The sequence below is a fragment of the Peromyscus californicus genome, unplaced genomic scaffold, assembly GCF_007827085.1.
Source record: "Peromyscus californicus insignis strain IS unplaced genomic scaffold, ASM782708v3 Scaffold_4__1_contigs__length_199733344, whole genome shotgun sequence".
Lineage (NCBI taxonomy): Eukaryota > Metazoa > Chordata > Mammalia > Rodentia > Cricetidae > Peromyscus > Peromyscus californicus.
The window spans coordinates 173,990,650-174,010,843 of NW_026294562.1; the positions used below are offsets into that span (position 1 = coordinate 173,990,650).

Genomic DNA, 20,194 nt, shown 5'->3' on the forward strand with positions numbered 1-20,194 from the left:
GCTGCTCTTCCAGAAGACCTGGATTCAATTCCCAGGCCCCACATGGTGCCTCACAACCAGCTGTAACTCCAGGTCATGGAGATCTGGTATCCCTTTCTAGCCTCCTCAGGTACAGTTCAGGAGTGTGACAATGAACACATGCACATGCATTTTTAAAACTAAAAAAAAAAAAAAAAATCTAAAGACAAATGATATCAGCAAGGAAAAAACTGTCCCAAATAGAAATGGGCAGCAGATGAAAATGGGCAGCAGACAGAAGAAGAAATAAACAAAAAGATGCCCAGTCCCAAAAATGGTCAGGAAAAACATAAATTAACACATGACATCCTTTTCTAGCTATCCCATTAGCAAAGTTGTAAAAACTGAATAATGTGCTCTGTTGGCAAAGATGCAGGATGGGCACACTCAGCCACCACCAGGGCTGGTGCAAATGGGCAGATACTTTTATAAGCCAATTTGGCAGTTTCTACCCAAAGCAAGCAGTGCACACGTCTGACCCTGTGCTTGCTCTGCCAGGGCCAGGAACAGATCTCAAGAGATACTGGCACCTATACTCAAAAGAAGTTTGCCCACGGCTTTTATTGTAGTAGAGTTTCCAATGAGAGAAAATTGGAAACAATCTCACAGTCCATTACGAATGAAACGGTGGAATGACGTGGTGGCACATGTCTTTAATCCCAGCACTCAGAGGCAGAGGCAGGCAGATTTCTGAGTTCAGGGCCACCTGGGCTACAGAGTGAGTTCCAGGACAGCCAGGGCTACATAGAGAAGCCCTATCTTTAAAAAAGGGGATGGTGGGGGAGGCTGGAGAGATGACTCAGCAGTTAAGAGCACTGGCTGCTCTTCCAGAGGACCCGGGTTCAATTCCCAGCACCCACATGGCAGCTCACAACTGCTTGTAACTCCAGTTCCAGGGGATCCAACACCCTTACACAGACATACAATGTAGTCAAACAACAATGCAAATAAATAAATCATTAAAAAGAAAAAAAAAAAAGAACGAAGTGGTGGGGGCTGGAGAGATGGCTCCGTGGTTAGTTAAGTGCACGTTCTGATTTTCCAGAGGCCCCGAGTTTGGTTCCCAGCTCACGACCCCCTGTCACCCCAGCTCTAGGAGATGTGACACCTCTGGCTGCATGGGCACCTGCACTCACTGTGCACACCCATCACCATAATAAAAACAATAATAAATATTCCTCTTTTTAAAAAGAATTTCCATCCTTTAAATGGTAGCCCCATGGAAATGGCTAGGTTGGTAAAATGCTTGGCACAAAAATGGACCTGAGTTTGAACCCCTAGAACCCATGGGCTGGGCACAATAGTGCATATCTGTAAACCCAACACTCTTAAGGAGAGATGGGAGGTGGAGGCTGGAAGATCTTGGGGAGCTCACGGACCATTGAGCCTGGTGTACGCAGCAGTAAGGAATAGAGAGCTGTTTGAAACAAGGTGGACGGCAAGAACCAACACTTCCAGTGGTCCTCTGACCTCCACGGGTGTGAAGTGGCATGAACACACCTGCACCGCCACACAGGAACACACACACACACACACAGAGATAAAAACAATGAAATGGTGGACTGGGTGAGGTGGCACACACCTATCACTCCAGCCTAGAAGAGGTGGAGGCAGGGGGATCAGGAGTTCATTCTCATCTACACAGCAAGTTTGAAGTCACCCTTGGCGACATGAGACTCAATCTCAAAACTTTATAAGAATTCAAGAAAGAAATGGTTAAAGAAATCTGCAAAGGGGTGGAATAAATAGCCAGGAGTGACTGAGTGGAGCAAAAAGCAATTTGAGAGCCTCCATATGATACGTATTTGTAGTGAATTGCACATGGATAAAAATTCCCTGGAGTAAACAAGAAATTGACAACAGATGTCACCTACCAGGGATGAGAACTCACAGAATGGAGGGCAGGGCTGGAGGAGATTTTCACATAGGATTTTTTCATATGGTTTTTGATGTCTGAACCATGAAATTTTATTTATTCAAAAATTTAAATTAAGCATGAAAACTAAATAAAATGAAGACACTAGCAAAAACATGTACCCATATGAACACACTTGGAGATGCATAGAGAAGAGTCTAGAAGCATTCATACTAACCAATAATTGAGGTTCCTTTGGGGCATGGGGCTGGGGGTAGGCGGAGGGAAGACTTTACATTTTCCTGACGATTTCTAGGTTAATAAGATATTTCACTAAAGAATGTGCTTGCAGAGTGCTTGTCTGATTCCAACCAGATGAAAGAGAAGTAAACACAGCAATAATAAAATTAAGAGGTAACAGATTAAGGCAAGTAACTGGGCAGAAGAACTAACACTTCCCTTCCTCCTGCCTTCTCGTCCCAGCTATCTTTTTCTCTTAAAATACAGTTCGTAAGATGTATGTATTTGTCACGCATGTTGGTACATGCCTGCATTCCCAGCACTTGGGAGGCAGAGGCAGGTGTGAGTTCAAGGCCAGCCAGATCTACATAGTAAGAACCTGTCTCAAAATTTTAATTGAATTAACCAATCAATGAATCAATTTCCTGTTACTAGAGCCTTTCATTGGTAAGTTCTTGGCAAACACTTACTGAGCTACATCCCCTGCCCTCTTTTTACTTTTTATTTTCAGACATGGTCTCAGTAAGTAATTCAAGCTGGCCTTGAACTCACTATGCAGAGCCCAAGTTAGACTTGAACTTTTGATTCTCCTGCCTCAGCTTGCTGAGTAACTGGGATTTGATCTATTGACTCCAGGTTTGGCAAGTTCAGGAACATATTCTGCCTCCCTCCCTCCCAGAACTCTCCTACCCTCCCACACTCAGGGTACCACGATAACGCAGACTAAAACTCCCAATTCGAATTCTAAGTGCTAGGATTCTAGCAACCTGTCACCAAGGCTGGCTAGGAGACTGTAACAGACAGTCTGAGGCTGGGGAGAGGGCTCAGTGGGTCAAATACGTGCTATGTAAGTGAGCAGACCCAGGTTTGAATCCCCTGCACCCATGAGAAGCCAGGCATGATGGCACATGTCTACAGCCCAAGTCTCCTCCAGCAATGTGGAAATGGGATAGAAGAGTCAGGGGAAGCTCAAAGGTCAGCTAGCCTGCTGTTCACAGCAGCAACACACACACACACACACACACACACACACACACACACACACACACACACACACTCACACACACACTCAGGCAAGACAGGCTGGGGGGACTGACACCCAAGGTCGTCCTCTGACCTCCACATGTTCACCATGGGCACAGGTGAATCCACATCACATTCACACAAACAGATGTGTTACACAAAACCACACATATCACACACGCATACACACAAATATAATATGAGAGGAAGTGACTAAGGAAGACACTCAGCTTCAACCTCAGATCCCTTCCCCCTCACACACACACACACACACACACACACACACACACACACACACGAGGAATTCACACTGCCACACATGCACATACATACACCAAACACAAGGCAGCCTGAAACGACATGAGTAAGCTCCAGCTTCCTGCTACAAGAGCCTTGCAACACTGTCCCCAGCCAGTGACCCCCAGAGATGGAGACAACTCTTCTCTCCTTTTGATGAAAAGGCCACGCACACATCCTGAATCCCTAGTCAGGAGGCCCCTTTTGTCTGTGAAGGCCGGTAAACGGTTCCAAGTGCACAATCACCGCCTTGTCTGCTTATTGTTGAGCTGGTGCCTCATGTAGCCCAGGCTGGCCTCAAACTCATTATGTAGCTGAGGGTGACTTGAACTCCTGATCTCACCTCCATCTCCAGGCATGCACCAGCACACCCAGTTATTTTGTGCATGCTAGGCAGGCACTCTACCCTGTCCTGAAATTAAAAGGATCATTGGACACAAAAGTATGATCAGATTCCTTACTCATTAAAAAAAATTACAAATTAAGCTGGATGTGGGTGGTACACACCTACAATCCCAGCACATGGTGGGCAGCCTGGGCTATAGTCTCAAGAATTCAAAGGAAGAGTGGGCTGAGAGCCCAGAGGGTAAACGGTCTGGGTCTGATTCCCAGGTCCCATGGTGGAAGGAGAACTGGTTGTTGAAGGTAGTTCTCTGACCTCCACATGGGTGGCACACGCATATCATACGGATACATAGATAATAGTAAAGAAAATGGTTTGTTTGTTTGTTTTTAAAAAAGATTTATTTATTATGTATACAGCATATGTGACTGCAGGCCAGAAGAGGGCGCCAGATCTCATTACAGATGGTTGTGAGCCACCATGTGGTTGCTGGGAATTGAACCCAGGACCTCTGGAAGAGCAGCCAGTGCTCTTAACCTCTGAACCATCTCTCCAGCCCAAGAAAATGTTTTTAAAAAAAAAATAAAAAAGAAAGGGTGGAGGGATAGAAGTCTGCATATTATGGTATATAAGTTATCATTTTCTAAAAAGTTAAAAAATGGGAGGGGCTGCAGGCGAGGCTCAGGGTTAAGAGCACTTGTTGGTTTGCGGAGGACCTGGGTTCAGTTCCCAGCATCCACATCAGGTGGCTCACACCCGGCTGGAGAAGTTCAGCGGTGCTGGCGCACACCGTTAATTCCAGCACTCTGGAGGCGGGAGGCCAGTAGATCTCTGTGCGTTCAAGGCCAGTTTGATCTACACTCTGAGATTCAGGCCATCTGAAGCTACATAGTAAGATGCTGTATCAAAAAAAGAAAAGAAGATGGAAGGGAGGGATGGAAGGAAGGAGGGAGGGAGGGGGGTTCTTCTAAAAGATCCCCAGTCACATAGCCTGGGGCCACAAGCCCTGGCCCCCAACATCCTCATTCTTACTTGGATCCACCATGCTCTCTTCCCAGCTCCCAGTTTCAGAAACCAAAGCCCAGAGTAAAACCTGCAAGAGGCAGAATTTGAACTCAGCACCACAGGCCCAGAGGCTTCACCACATTTTCCATATTCCGGCAATGTGACCTTGGTCACATGGTAGTCACATGGTAGCAGAATGGAGATTTGAACCCTGGAGTACATAATGCAGAAACTCGGACTCCTGCCCTCAACCATGCCGTGTTAGTGGAGTGGAAACAGGGAGCGGAGAAGGAAGGGACAGAGAAAGAGCCCTGCACAGGAAGTGAGCTTGGTGAGGGGTCCTTAGGGACCTGGCTGGGCAGCCACAATGCCTACAGTCAACGTCCCGTTTGTCCCCCTGGGGTGGCAGGCAAGCAGGAGCCTACATCGTTGAACTAGACCAGCTGGCCAGGCCCCTGAGGCCTGGCATCCAGGGCTTGCCGCCCTACCATCTGGTCCCTCAACCAGAAAGGACAGTTGGTCAGGAGGCTCAGAGAGAGGACTCTGGGTTACGTGGCCTGGGCCTGGGAGGGGACATCCCTGCTGCAGTGGCTGGAGAGGAGACAAAAAGGCTAAGGTGAGGTCAAAAGAGGGTAACAGATGGAGTTTGTTGTTGGTTTTTGTTTTGTTTTGTTGAGTCTCATCATGTAGCCCAGGCTGGTCTGAAACTCACTAAGTAGCCCAGGCTGGCCTCCAACTCCTGGCAATCTTCCTTCCTCAGTCTCCCACATGCTAAGATTACAGGTGTGAGCCACCATGCCCGGCGAAGGTGGAAAATTCAGAGACAGAGCAGAGCAAAAGTGGACGGCGCGGGCGGGGAGGGGGGACCGGGAAAGAGAAGAGAAGTGTCCCGGCATGCACGCCAATCTGGATGGTGGCCCTGGCCCTCCCTCCTCCAGACACCCTGTGCTCAGCTCCCGGGCAGCCCCCAGGGAACAGCAGGACCTTGGGAGGAGCCCCCTCCACAGCCTCCTGAGGGCCAGCTGGGCTCCATCTGGAGGCCAGAGCCCACCGGGTCATTCCTGTCTCGAGCTCCCCCTGCTGGTGAAAGAGCCCAGGAGTCCTGTTCAGCCTTTCCCTAGTCTTTATCCCGGCCGGCTTCAGCCTTTCCTTGGAAAAGTGGAACTCATGTTTCCATCACAGAGTCTGCTGGGCTGGGAGGAAGTAATTCCCACGTAGGGAGGGAGAGATGATCCTGCTGAAGCCAGAGGCTACTGGTCTTTTCTATGATCCTCCCTTTCTTCCTCCCCCACCCCCTTTCCTTTCTCCTAGATAGGGTCTTACTGTGTATCCCCAGCTGGAACTCACTTTCTAGACCAGGCTAGCCTTGAAATCACCGGCCTCACCTCCTGAGAGAGAGGGATTAAATGTGTGCCCTAAGACACCTGGCCTGCCTCTGATTTTGTTTTGTTTTGTTGTTGTGTGAGACAGGGTCTCATGCAGCCCAGGCTGGGCTCCAACTTCCTATGTAGCCGAGGATGACCTTGAGCTCCTGATCCACCTGCCTCCGCTTCCTGCGTGCTACGAATGCAAGCTTGTGCCGCCACCCCACCCCCACCCCACAGATCACACTGCAACACCCATGTCCAACAAGAGGGCCATGAGACGCTTGCTAGTTCAGGCAGAGATCCACAAATACAGGTTCCGGCCCACCATCACTTTCCAGCCATCTGGCTGGGAGAATGTGAGTGTGGTGATGCTGGTATTGGCTGGGATTCAGGAAACGGTTCTGCTGCTGGGAGGGAGCATCGTCAGCAGAAGCACTTGGGCATAAAATTGGCAAGATCCACCGAGCTGGGAGTGTCTAGGTTTAGCGCCATATGCCACCCCCAAACACATTTATAAAAAGCCACATGAGGAAGGGGAGATTCCCCCCCAGTGGAATCTGAGCAGAAACATGTGACACAATTGTAACCAAATAATATAACCAAAGTAAAGCTGGGGAGACAGATAAGCCAGGGGTATTTTTTTCTTTCCTTGTTTTTGTTTTTGAAATTGGGTGTCATGTAGCCTGGGCTAGCTCTAAACTTGTAGGGCTTCTCCTGCCTCAGCCTCCTGAATGCTAGGCTGTGTGTCATGATGCCTGGCTTTTGCTGTTCTGTTGTTTTGAGGCAGGGTCTCACTGAGCAGCCGCCGGCCTCCATCTCACTCCATAGCTGAGGATGACCTTGCCTTCCTCCTTCCCACCTCCCACGCGCTGGGATTACAAGTGTGCACCGCCACACCTGGCTCTTTTTCTTTGTGAATTTCATGTAGCCCAGGCTGGCTTGAAACTCACTATGTAGCTGAGATGGCCTTGATCTCCTGATCTTCCTGCCCCCACCTCCCAAATCCTGGGATTACTGGTGTGGGCACCAAGGGAGCTCTTAACAAATTTGAATCTCAGCTCTGCAGGGGCAATCAGTCTGAGGATACCTTGTGAGTTACATGTTTTCATCTTCACTGTGAAGAGGAGGCAGTACCATCAGGATGTCCATTTTAGTAAAGGAGAAACTGAGGCAAAAAGAGACGAGTGACATTCCTACATCACCCTGCCAGGAAGTCTCGGAGTTAGAAGGCTCCAGGCAGCCAGGTTCCAGACTCCACCTGCTTGAGAGTGATGTTCCAGGTCCTCTGTCAACAACTGAGCTAGCACAGGGTCCTTCCATTGCACAGAGGCAACTGAGCACAGCTGCTTCACCAATATCACTCACAAGAGAGTAGCAGGGTCATGGTTCAAACCCAGGCACAGTGGTGCACTCTGTCATTTCCATATTTGGGAAGATGAGACAGGAGGATTGCCTGGAGTTCAATTCTGCCTGGCTATATAGTGAGACCCTGCTTATAAACAAACAAACAAACAAACAACAAAATCCAAACCAACAACTAGACATGGTCCTGAATGGCTGTGTGGCCGTGGGCTGGCCAAGGATTCCATCTGGGCCATGGGATTTCCATGGGCACGTGCTTCCCTCAGGACTGCTGAAGGATTGGGGTTACAGTGTGTGGTACAGAGCACTTGATAGCAGTTTGAAGTGTGGCCTGGCTTGGTGCAAGCTATTTTTATAAAAACACTAAGGTGCTGGCTGAGGAAATGGCTCAACTGGTAGAATGCTGGGTTTGATTTCCAGCATCACATAAATGAAGTGTGGCGGCTCATGCCTATAATCCCAGCACTTGGGAGGTAGAGAGTGGAGGATCAGAAATCAAGGTTATCCTTAGACACAGTGCAAGTTCTAAACCAGCCTAGGCTACATGACAGTATCTGTCTGTCTATCTATCTATCTATCTATCTATCTATCTATCTATCTATCTATCCAGCCATCCTTCAATTCATAGGATCAGTCTATTCTTCCACTCACTCACAGGATCAGTTTATCTATCTACCACCATATCTCTACCTATCCATTCATCCACCTATAGAATAAGTCTTATTTATTATCCATCCATCCATCCATCCATCCATCCATCCATCCATTCATCCATCCATCAACCCACAGGGTAGTGTATCTATCTATCTATCTATCTATCTATCTATCTATCTATCTATCTACCTACCTACCTACCTACCTATCTATCTACCCACTAAAGTGCTGTTTGCCTATATTATTCTCATTCTTGAGAACACAAGATTTTTCAGAGATGGCTGGGTGATTCACATGACAGCAACAAGCCCAGGCAGAGGCGGATGTGAGAAGCCACTTCTCTTTCATCTCTCACCAGAAAGAGCTGCAAAAAATATAAACAGCTTCTTCTCACATTTAACATTTGCTCTATTTATTATCTGTGTGTACACGGTTGTGTGTGCACACCCAGGGGTGTCCGTCCATGTGTGTGTTCATGTGGAGGGCGGGGGTCAATGTCAGGGATCTCTTCCTCAGTTGCTCCACTGTATTTGTTTGAGACAGGGTCTCTCAGTGAACCTGGAACTCACAGAGTCGGGGGCGGGGGGGATGACTGGCCAGCACACCACAGGGAGCTGCCTACTTTCACCTTCCCAGCACAGGGATTGCAGGTGTGCCCAGCTGTGCCTGGCTGATTTACATGGTTCAGATGATAAACATGGGTTCTCATGCTTGAGCAGCAATATTTTGCTGAGCCATTTTGTCAGCCTTCCCTGTTTTTTGTGTGTAAAGAAAATCTATTTATCTGTGCATGCATCCTTTTTTTTTTTTCATTTAGTGTGTGGGAGCACATGCATGTGTGTGCGGTACACACATACCACAGTGTGTGTGTGTGTACAACGTTATGGGAGTCGGTTCTCCCACGTGGGTCCCAGGGATCAAACTCAAAGTTGTTAGGCTTGGCAGTAAGTGCCTTTATCTGCTGAGCCATCTCACCAGCCCCCATTGTTCTTCATAGAGGAGGGCTATTAAGGACAATTTGTGATAGATTTAATATTCATTTCAAAAGAATCAATACATATTGGAACTTTTCATTTTTCATATGGTAAATGGTGACAAGCCTAATTGACATAAACAAAGCTTTTAAAAAATGGTATACTTATATAATTATGCTTTTATTGTTAGGTTGTTTTTTTTTCTGTGCTGAGAATGGACCTCAGGGTTTTGAATGTTTCAAGCAAGCACTCCACATGAGCCATGCCCCCAGCCCCTCACTGGAAGATTCTAGGCAGGGGCTCTACCACTGAGCCACACCCCAGCCCCTCACTGGGGGATTCTAGGCAGGGGCTCTACCACTGAGCCACACCCCCAGCCCCTCACTGGGGGATTCTAGGCAGGGGCTCTACCACTGAGCCACACCCCCAGCCCCTCACTGGGGGATTCTAGGCAGGGGCTCTACCACTGAGCCCCACTCCCAGCCCCTCACTGAAGGATTCTAGGTGGGGAAGGGCTCTACCACTGAGCCCCACTCCCAGCCCCTCACTGAAGGATTCTAGGCGGGGGCTCTACCACTGAGCTACGCCCAGGCAGTCTTCATTTTTATTTTTTTAGCTCTAACCTTGTTGTTGGTTTGAGACAGGGTCTTCTGTAGCCCAGTTTAGTCAGGAACTGGCTGAAGGCAAGCATGACCTCAAACTCTTGGTCCCCATCCTTCCGTCTCTGGAGTGCTGGGATTACAGGCCTGTGTGCTAACACTCTAGTTTATTCAGGGCTGGGGATCGAATCCAGACTAGCACTCTACCAACTGAGCTACATTGTCAGTTTTTGAATCTTTAAAATTAATTAATTAATTCAATTTGCCACCTACCATGTTGATTACTTTACAAGAAAAACCTTGAAAGAATTCTATCCAAGGGGCACCGAAGACACAAAGGATTTGGTTTTGAATCCAGCCCCTACCATTTGCTCCCCAAGTGAGGAAATTCACCTTCCAAAGCCTCAGTTTATTTATCCTTCAATCAAGCTCCAGCCCTGGCATTTAAAGATAGGAGCCACTCCACTTCAAGAGATGAGCAGCAGGGCCTGCTTCCACATCAACCAGCCACATAGACTTTTTTTTTTTTTTTTTTTTGGTTTTTTGAGACAGGGTTTCTCTGTGTAGTTTTGGTGCCTGTCCTGGACTTGCTTTGTAGACCAGGCTGGACTCGAACTCACAGAGATCTGCCTGGCTCTGCCTCCCGAGTGCTGGGATTAAAGGCATGAATCACCACTGCCCGGCTGCCACACAGACTTTTAAGGCCTGAACACCAACCAGCTGCCAGGCTAGAAGCAGAGCTTAATCAGGCCCAGGAATGTTCTCGAAGGGCTCTTTGTTCAGAAGGGCAGAATCTGGCCACTGTGCAGTTTTCTTGCACCTCAGTCTTCTCATTGGTAAAATGGGGGTAATAGAGCATCTATTTCTTAAGATTGCTGCAGGGGTCTGTGAATGCTGAGCCCGGGGACTGAAAGAGAAAGTACTCCATGGACACCCTGATACTTGGGCAAAGCCATTCTCCTCTTTCTGGGCCTTTCTTTCTCCACACAAAATAATATCAAAATCCTGAGAAAATGTCTGTACCGTTTGTTTTATTATAGATTCCCTCTGTCCCTGTGAGTCCTCCACCCTAAGGTGATGACTGTTCCCAGCAGTCACTCCTACTGCACAGCCTCAGGTGGAAACACCTCAGAGGTGGGATATGAACCGTTCTGCTCTGCCACAGGGGACCCCCCTCACCAGGCCAGCCAGCCCATCATACCTGTAACTTCTTGAGCTGGCTGTTGACGGTGGCCAGGTCCCCACCAGGGTCCACGTCTTGTAGCTGGCTTTCCATGTGAAGCAACCTCTTGTCCAGCTCTGCAAAGCTCTGCACTAACTGGTCCGCCTTGCTGGCCTCGAAGAGCTGGCGCGCCTTGGCCTGCGTGGTACTCTCCAGCTCCGCCCAGCACTGCCGGATCTCGCCCAACTTCTTGCGCACAGAGGCTGCCAGCTCGGGTTTCTCCTGCATCAGTTGCTGGCCCTCCTGGCAGGAGGGGTGGAAGGTCGGAGACAGGAGGAAGAGGAGATGGGTAGTGGAAACAGACAAAGAGATACAGGACCAACAGAAGAGATGCGGGGAGAGAGGGGCAGAGGCAGGAAAGGACAGATGCAAACAGATGGGACCAAGGAAGACAGGCAAGAGACAGATAGGGTTGATGGGGGCAGACAAGAGAGCCCAGCGATATGGGAAGGAAATAGGGAAAGACAGTTGGTCACAAAGTAATGAACAAGGGGATATGTTCACACAGTAGGACCGTGAGAGAGGGACAAGAGGAAGATGAGGTAGAGAAGGAGAACGGGAAAGAGGGAGAGGGGATGGGAGAAGATGACGAAAAGGGGGAGGGAACATGGAAGAGAAGGGAGAGAAGGGGAGGGGAGAGAAGAGGGGAGGGAGAGGCAGGGAGAGAATGAACTGCCATTAAGCTCAACGTCCAGAAGACTGGCTTTGCCACACACTGTCCCTTAAGGGGTCACTATGATCACTTAAGAGTATAAAGTGAACCTGAGTATTTCTGTTAGATTAGAAAAGTGGGGTTGCCCTGGGCTGCGGCTCTAAGGGTTCAAACAGAACAAGGGGGAGTTTAGGGAATTGATACTGAAAGCAAGTACCTGTCTAGGCCCTTCCAAAGCTGAAGTCAACTGTCTCGGTGGCCCAGAGCTACATTTATGACATGTTACCAATAACAGATGCATGCTTTTAATCTCTGCATTTGGAAGGCAGAGGCAGGAGGATCTCTGTGGGGTTGAGGCTAGCCTGGTCTACAAAGAGAGTTCCAGGGCAGCCAAGATGACATAATGACACCCTGTCTCGTAAAGCTGGGCAGTGGTGGTGCACACCTTTAATCCTAGCACTCGGGAGGCTGAGGCAGGCCCATCTCTGTGAGTTCGAGGTCAGCCTGGTCTACAGATCATGTTCCAGGCTATACAAAGTAATCTGTCTTGAAAAACCAAATCCAAAACAAACAAAAGAATAAAAGACAAAACAAAAATCTAAACAAAAATAACAATACTGAACTAGGTATGGTGGCTCACACATATAACCCTACCACTTAGAAGCAGAGGCAGGGGAATCATTTTTAAGGCCAGCCTGGTCTACACAGTGAGACTCTGTCTCAACAAATGAAATAACAATAATAGATAAATAAAAAAGAAAGCTAAGTGTGGTGGTGCATGCTTGTCTTCCCAGCACTTGGGAGGTGGAGGCAGGAGGACCAGCCGTTCAAGGTCATCTTCAGCTACCTAGTGAGTCTGAGGCCAGCCTGGGCTACATGAGACCCCGCCTCAAAAAAACCAAAAAGTTAAACAAAAAATTTAAAGGGCTGGGATTGTGGGTCAGTGGTAGAGTACTAGCCTAGCTTGTACAAGGTCCTGAGTTCCAGTTTCAGCAATGAAACCATAATAACTATAATAACAAAAAGAAAAGAGAAAAGCTGGCCGTGACGTAGCTAGGTGGTGGAGCACTTGCCTAGCATGCATGAGGTCCTGAATTCAATTTGCAGCACCAGGGGGGAAAAAAAACCCACAAATCAACAAACCATAATAACAGGTGCCTTGTCTTATACCTCCCATGCCTGGTGCCTGGTGTTCTAACACACTTTATGTACTCAGAAACCCAGAGAGGCAGCCACACCTATTTGCTATTTTTTACTCAAAAGGGTAAATGGAAGTCAGGTGTGGTGATGGAGGACTGTAATCCATCACTAGGGAGGCTGAGGCTGGACGGTCTTGGATTGGAGGCCAGCCTAAGCTACATACCAAGACCATTTCTCAAAGAGCAAGCAAAAAAAAAGCCGGGGGAGGGGGGAAGAAGGAGAAGGAGGAGGAGGAGGAGGGGAAGGGGAAGGGGAAGAAGAAGAAGAAGTGGAGAAGGAGGAGGAAAAGGAGAAACCTAGGGTCTAGGAGGCCAACGTAGTTCTCCTAAGATATCACAGCTGGTTACAGACCCTGAAACTAGGGCTGAAAAAAAAAATCTAAACTTTAGTTTAATACAGGGCTTCCCCAGCCTGTGTTTAAGGCTTCCTTCCATATTAAATGACTGAGGTAATGTGAGGGGAAGTGTGGTAGGGTTTATAGGATGGGGGAAATGCTAATAAACAGGAGGCTCTGAGCAACAGTTGGAAGAGGTGAAGACCACTGTCCAGATGAGCAAACTGAAGCTCAAGGCTACAATGATGACTCCAAGTCACATGGCTAGGAGCAAGCAGGCATGACACAGGTTTGAACCAGCTGAGGGATGCCAGCCCAGAAGGATGACGGTGAAGGCATCAGCATGAGGGCGTGTCTGCGGGAGGGCGGGCAGAGGGCCTTGCTCGTCCTCACCCTCTCTATCTTCTCCAGCCACTCCTTATTCTGAGCCAGCTCAGCCATGAACGCCTGGTGCCGGAGCCATCTCTTGTGCAGCTTGTGGCTGTCCTCCCGGGTGCCATCGCGGGCCATCAGCATTTTCTCATGGATCCAGCCATCCAGCTGTGCAGGGCAGACAGGAGGGCTCAGGGGGTCTCTCTCCCCATCTGGCACAGCCTCACAACACCCCTCAGAAGAACTCCCGGGTCAGGTTCTTGGCTGATAAGAGTGAAGCTGAGAAGGAAATCTATGCAAATAAGGCTGACTGGAGAGGACTCTCCAGCCCTTTCTTGGATAAAAGATGCCTATGTGGTCCCCCAATACAAAAATCTTGGGCTCTGCCAGCCTCGGCTACGTACCAGAAACCAAAATTGGATGTCTGGCCCCATCACCCTCCTTCCACAGCAGGTCAAATCAACCCCTTAAATCACCTCGTCAATCAGATGAACCTCCTGCCCTGGTCCCACCCATAGGAAAACTGAGGCCCCAGGCTGGTGAGAGGGCTCAGCGGGTAAAGGTACTTGCTGCCAAGCCTGAAGACCTGTGTTCAGCCTCTGGGACCCACGTGGTGGAAGCAGAGAACTGTCCTCTGACCCTCTTGTATGTTCGATGGTGAGGGCACCCAAAGCCATATCCACATGTGAGGTGAGTAGATAAACGTAATAAAAAAATTAATTTTTTTAAAAGGAGAAAATAGTATGACCCCCTAATAAGGACCAAACCTTCAACTCTCAATATTTGAGGGGGAGCGGGAATGCATGCTTGCCACCCCAGCACTGGGCAGGCTGGGAGAGGAGGAGATGGACTTTGTGGCCAACCTGAACTACATCGTAAGACCCTGTTGATTCAATTTTTAAACATCTTTAACCTGCGCCACAGGTTGAACAAGCCCAAATCTAGCCCCAGCACTCCCACGGTCAGATCAATACCCCCAAACAACCTCCCGACTATTTCCATGTTTAGCATCCTGATAATTAGGCCTCCAAGCTAGAGGAGACTCAACCCTTGGGCCCAGAAATTCTAATGAAACCTAAGTCCAGCGCCTGTGACTAAGACACAGTTACCCCAAATCATGCAACAGGCTGCCTCCTGATTCCTAGAACCGATCTACCCCCAAAATGTAGGATTCCCAATGTGGATCAGATCAAACTCCCTGATCCAGCACCGCCCCCCCCCCCAAGCCAACGTCATCCAAGATGCAAACAGCAAGAATATTCTCATTTCTCCCGATAACAACAAACACAGGGCTGTTTTCTGAGCGCCTTCCTCCGCAAGAGTGACGGCTGAGCCGAGGGGGCTTGCTCGCTCAGCACGAAAAAGTAAGTTCTGGAATCCGGTTCTATCTCCAGCACTCGGGGAGGGGGGAAGCGCTTATTAAACAAGACTGGTTTCCAAAGCTACAATCTCCTCCCGACCAAAGCCTGAACCTGGGACAGTTTGCTCCTCCCCCCTCCAGTCACAAGATCCTCCTCCTCCCTCCTGGTTAAAAAAAAAAAAAAAAAAAAAGGCCGGACTCCGCGGTCCTGGGAGGCAAATGCAGTCATATTCAAGGACAAACCCCGAGCCGGCCAAACCGCACCCCACCCCACGTCCCCAGAGCGTGTGCTCCTCAGGGGGCCAGGACAGCTTCTCACAACACACACGCGCAAAGTCAAACGCCGAATTCCCCAATTCCCTACACAGGGATGAACACGCAACCGGAGTCCCACAGTGAAGGCAAAACCCCTAACGGAGAAGATAGACGTTCTCTAGGTAAAGCCCCTTAAAAGGGATTGCCCGCTCTGGGCCACTCAGTGCAAGGCTAGACTCTCTCCGAAAGTCAGAGCCCCTCGCACTCAGGTCACAGCTAATACCTCATCTCCCTCTGCAGAGCCCCCCCAAAGTGATTCACCCCATCATCCGAGACTGCTACGGACCCCGCAAGAACCGAAGACTCAAAACCCTAGAAATCGGGGAAATCCTTCAAGACCAGCGCAAATCTGATCCCCTCGTAGGGAGGTTGGGACCCCCTGCTTCGCCCATACATCAAATGCAGACTAGCCTAGGCTAGTCCCCCTCCCTGCCCCCTCTCGCTGCGGCTCCAGCACCGCGGACAGCTCCCGGGCTCGTCCCTCCCCCCCCCTCCCCAGGGCGGGGGTCCAGGCCCGCCCCCGTGCCGCCCCCGCCCCTCCCTCCCGCGGGCCTGGCTGGCGAGCACGCGCGCGAGCCCCCTCCCCCGCGCGTGTCCGCGGGGGCGCGCGCCGGCCCCCTCCCCCTCTCTCTTCCCCTTCCCTCTGGCGCCCCCGAGACCTGCGGCGGCGGCGGCGTTGGAGGAGCGTCCCTGCGGCGGGCGGACAGGCACTCGCCCCTCCACTGCGACGGCGGCGGCGGCGGCGGCAGCGGCAACGGCTGAGGCTCCGGCGGGCGCGCGCCCCCTCCCTCGCCCCCGCGCCGCGGCCACGCGCCCGCCCGCGCGCGCCCCCTGCCTGCCTCCAGGCCCGCCTTCTTTGCGGGGGGCCCTAGTCCGGGTGGGGGAGGAATCACCACCTTCTCTGAGCTTCCAGGCCGGGGACCTTCCGGTCCATCTCAGATCATTGCTACCGAGTCCAGAACAGTCCAACGACAAGGCACAGGACCATTCCTAATGGCAGGAGGGGGTCCGGGTCCCCAGCTCCTTCAACTAGGTGAGGGTGTGGACTGTGGTAAGGGGGGTTGGAGGGCCTCCTGAACCATCCTTAACCCGCAGAGGCCCCGCTTTCAGGCTACCACTTGAGGGTAGAGGTTAGGGCAGGAGCGGCCTGGTACATCTGTGATGCTGTCCAGAACCATCTCCAGTGGGAAGGAGGACCAACAGGGACCCGTTGCTAACAGGCTCTCTCAGTTATGGGAAGGTTTGGAGACCTGTGTCTATTTCGTACGTGTGGAGACCAGTCTGCTATGGGTGTTCAATATGCAGAGTCAAACCTTATCTTTAGTCGGGGTGGGAGGAGGGCAAGGACTTGGTTCCTGAACCTTCTGGAGAAACGGGTACCAGTTCATCATGGGGGTAGAGTCTAGTCCTGGATCACACAGGGCCAGGGCATCTCTGGGAATTAGGAGAATGTTTATGAACCATCCATCTATGGTGTGGTCCAGGTCCATAAGAGTTCCTTTGGGATCCAAGGCAAAGGGGAGTTTCAGGAGTATTTCAATGCAGAAGAGAGTCTGGGCCATCTTATCAGTTGTGAACTCCAAGGCATGCAGGAGAAGGCATTTGATTCTTAGTTATTAAGGAACTGGGGATATAGCTCAGAGCCTGAGCCCTTGCCTAGAGCTCAAGTCCTGGAGTCCGGTCCCCAGCACCATAACTAACTAAACCAAATAATTGTGAAGGCCTAGTTCGGGCCATCTGTGACTGAAGGAATGCTCCTGGCCACTGGTCCATCCACTCCCCCACCCCCAGCCCTCAGCTTCACAAATCTTTAGAGAAAGGTGAGATCAGCACTCCTTCCCTAGGAACCGTAGGCGCGCACTCAGCGGTTGCTAGGGGAGCCCAGGGCTCCTTCTGTCTCCCAGGAGCTCACATGGGCTGACAAGGAGCTGCGGGGCATGCGCTCTGGCACAGGACTCGGCATGCCTCCTGGTGGAGCATGGTTCCACGACCCACTTAGACGGGGTCGCGGAACACTGGAGGGCCTACCTCATGACAGTCTCTCAGGAAGTGCTGCAGTACAAGCTGATCCAGGAGCTTTTGCATCCACTGCTGGGCCCTCAGCTGGTTCTCTTGGCTCCTGGGGAGAAGAGAAGGGCTGAAGAGAGGCCCAGGTGTGGGAACCGGGAGAGGGGCGGCTAGCAGGAGCGATGTGAGGGCATCTGCTGAGTAGAAGCAGGGGAAAGAGAAGGACCCAGAAACACTAGTAGGACAGAGAAGGGAGAGAGAAGAAAGGAAACTGGAGGAGGAGGAGGGAGGGAGGGGTCAGGGATAGACATAGAGATACAGAGACATAACAGTAACACACATACCACACACATACACACACACAACACAACACACACATACAATACACACATACACATACAATACACACATACACACACACCACACACATACACATACCACACACACAACACACACACATACATACCCACCATACACACCACACACATACACATACCACACACACAACACACACACATACACACCCACCACATGCACAACACACATACATACCACACACACACCACACACACACATACATACATACCACACACACAACACACACATACATACACAACACATACATACATACACAACACACACATACATACACAACACACACATACATATACCACATACACAACACACACATACATATACCACACACACAACACACATACACACCCACAACACGCACAACACACATACATACCACACACACACAACACACACATACATACACAACACACACATACATACCACACACAATACACACACAACACACACACCACCATCACCACCTACCACACACACACACCACACACACACAATCACACAAACACACACATCACACACACACACACACAAACAACAACAGAGTAAGAGACACTTAGAAACAAAATCAAGCTGGATGTGGTGACACTGGCCTTTAATTCCAGCACTTGAGAGGCAGAGGCAGGAGGATCTCTGTGAGTTTGAGGCCAGCCTGGTCTACTGAGCAATTTCCAGGACAGCCAGGACTACACAGAGAAACCTATCTTGGGGAAAAAAATCAGAGATAGGTACCATAGACTTTTAGAGAGACTCACAGAAACAGACTAAGACCCATGGAGAGGGATAAGCATAGTTCCAGCAGCTGAGATGAAAACAAAACAGAAGGTTGGAGATATACCTCAGAGGTAGACAGCTTGCCTAGCATGTGTGATGTTCGGGGTTCAATTCCAGGTGCACAGAAAGAAAGAAGGGGGACCCAGAGAGATGGGGACAAAATAAAGAGAACAGGGGAGTCAGGAAAGAAATAAGAGAAGGCAACAGAAACAGATGGGCTCTGCTCAGTGGTGAGCCCTGCCTAGAACCCCCAGTGAGGGGCTGGGGTGTGGCTCAGTGGTAGAGCCCCTGCCTAGAATACCCCAGTGAGGGGCTGGGGTGTGGCTCAGTGGTAAAGCCCCTGCCTAGAATACCCCAGTGAGGGGCTGGGGTGTGACTCAGTGGTAGAGCCCCTGCCTAGAATACCCCAGTGAGGGGCTGGGGTGTGGCTCAGTGGTAGAGCCCCTGCCTAGAATCCCCCAGTGAGGGGCTGGGGGTGTGGCTCAGTGGTAGTGGCACACCATCAGCTTATATGCATGCTCATCCTGTCATTCTCCATCCCCAGAATCTAGGCAGAGAAGACAGCAAGAATGAGGCCGTTGGGCCTATGTGATGACTCAGTGTGTAAAAGGGGCTTGTGGCTAAGCCTGGTGATATGAGTTCAATCTTTCGGACCCCCATGGTGAAAGGAGAGGACAGACTCCCACAAATTGTCTTCCGCTTGTCACACATGAACTGTGGCACTTACACACACAAACACAAAATAAATAAATGCAATTAATCTCTTTTTTAATGATACCATCTTCCGCAGGCCTCCAAGCCTTTCCTGAACTTCCAGGCCCTTCACACGGGAACATGCACACACACACAATATCCCTCCTACCTCACTGTCTTCCCCCATTCTGCGCTTCTCCCTCTTTTAGTGAAGACCCTGCTGTCCTCCTGGCCGTGATGTAAGCAGCATCTCTCACCTCAGGGCCTTGGCAACGACTCTTCCCAAGGTCTAGTTCAATGGTTCTCAACCTTCCTAATGCTGCGACCCTTTAATACAGTTCCTCAGGTTGTGGTGACCCCAACCATAAAATTATTTTCTTTGCTACTTCATAACTGTAATTTTCCTACTGTTATGAAACATAGTGCAAATATCTGATGTGCAACCCTTGTGAAAAGGTCATGACCCACCTCTAGTTGAATGCCAGCTTGGTGAGGTCCCTCTTGATCATTCCCTGACCCTTTCTGGTTTTCCTTCCTTAATTTTGTCCTTGGCATGTGGCACTGTCTCCCCCATCGTGTATTTTCCTTATCATGTCTATCCTCTCCATTGGGGTGCCACTTTCACATAGAGGAGTGGTGTGTGTTTGTGTGTTTGTGTGTGTGTGTGTGTGTGTGTGTGTGTGTGTGTGTGTGTGTGTGTGCGCGCGCGCACATGTGTGCAGGCCAGTGTCTCCCTCTACTACTCTCCACCTTATTTTTTACACTGTGTCTCTGTGTCGCTCATTTAACCTGAAGCTCATCATTTTGGCTAAACTGGCTGATCACAGAGCCTCCAGGCAGGCGCCTCCCATCCCTGCCCCTCAGTGCTGGGATTACAAACACAAGGCACTGTACCTAGTTTTTTTGTTTTTTTTTTTTTTAAGGACAGGGTTTCTCTGTGTAGCCTTGGCTGTCCTGGAACTTGCTTTGTAGACCAGGCTGGCCTCGAACTCAGAGATCCACCTGCCTCTGGGCATGTACCACCACTGCCTGGCTCATATCTAGTTTTCTACATGGGTGCTAGGGATAAAACTTAGGTCCTCACGCTTGTGCCTTGAGCATTTTATCCACCAAACATTTCCCCAGACTAAGGGCAGGGTTTTTTTTTTTTTTTTTG

The 20,194-nt window shown here is 50.0% G+C and overlaps 1 protein-coding gene across 1 annotated transcript in view; it reads right to left on the reverse strand.

Moving 5' to 3' along the window:
* Nucleotides 1-20,194, reverse strand: part of Sptbn4 (spectrin beta, non-erythrocytic 4) — a 92,457-nt gene that overhangs the window by 21,996 nt on the left and 50,267 nt on the right. The window contains 3 exon segments of the mRNA XM_052712762.1: nt 10,939-11,202; nt 13,539-13,685; nt 17,221-17,311. Coding sequence (XP_052568722.1) covers nt 10,939-11,202; nt 13,539-13,685; nt 17,221-17,311 — 502 coding nt within the window.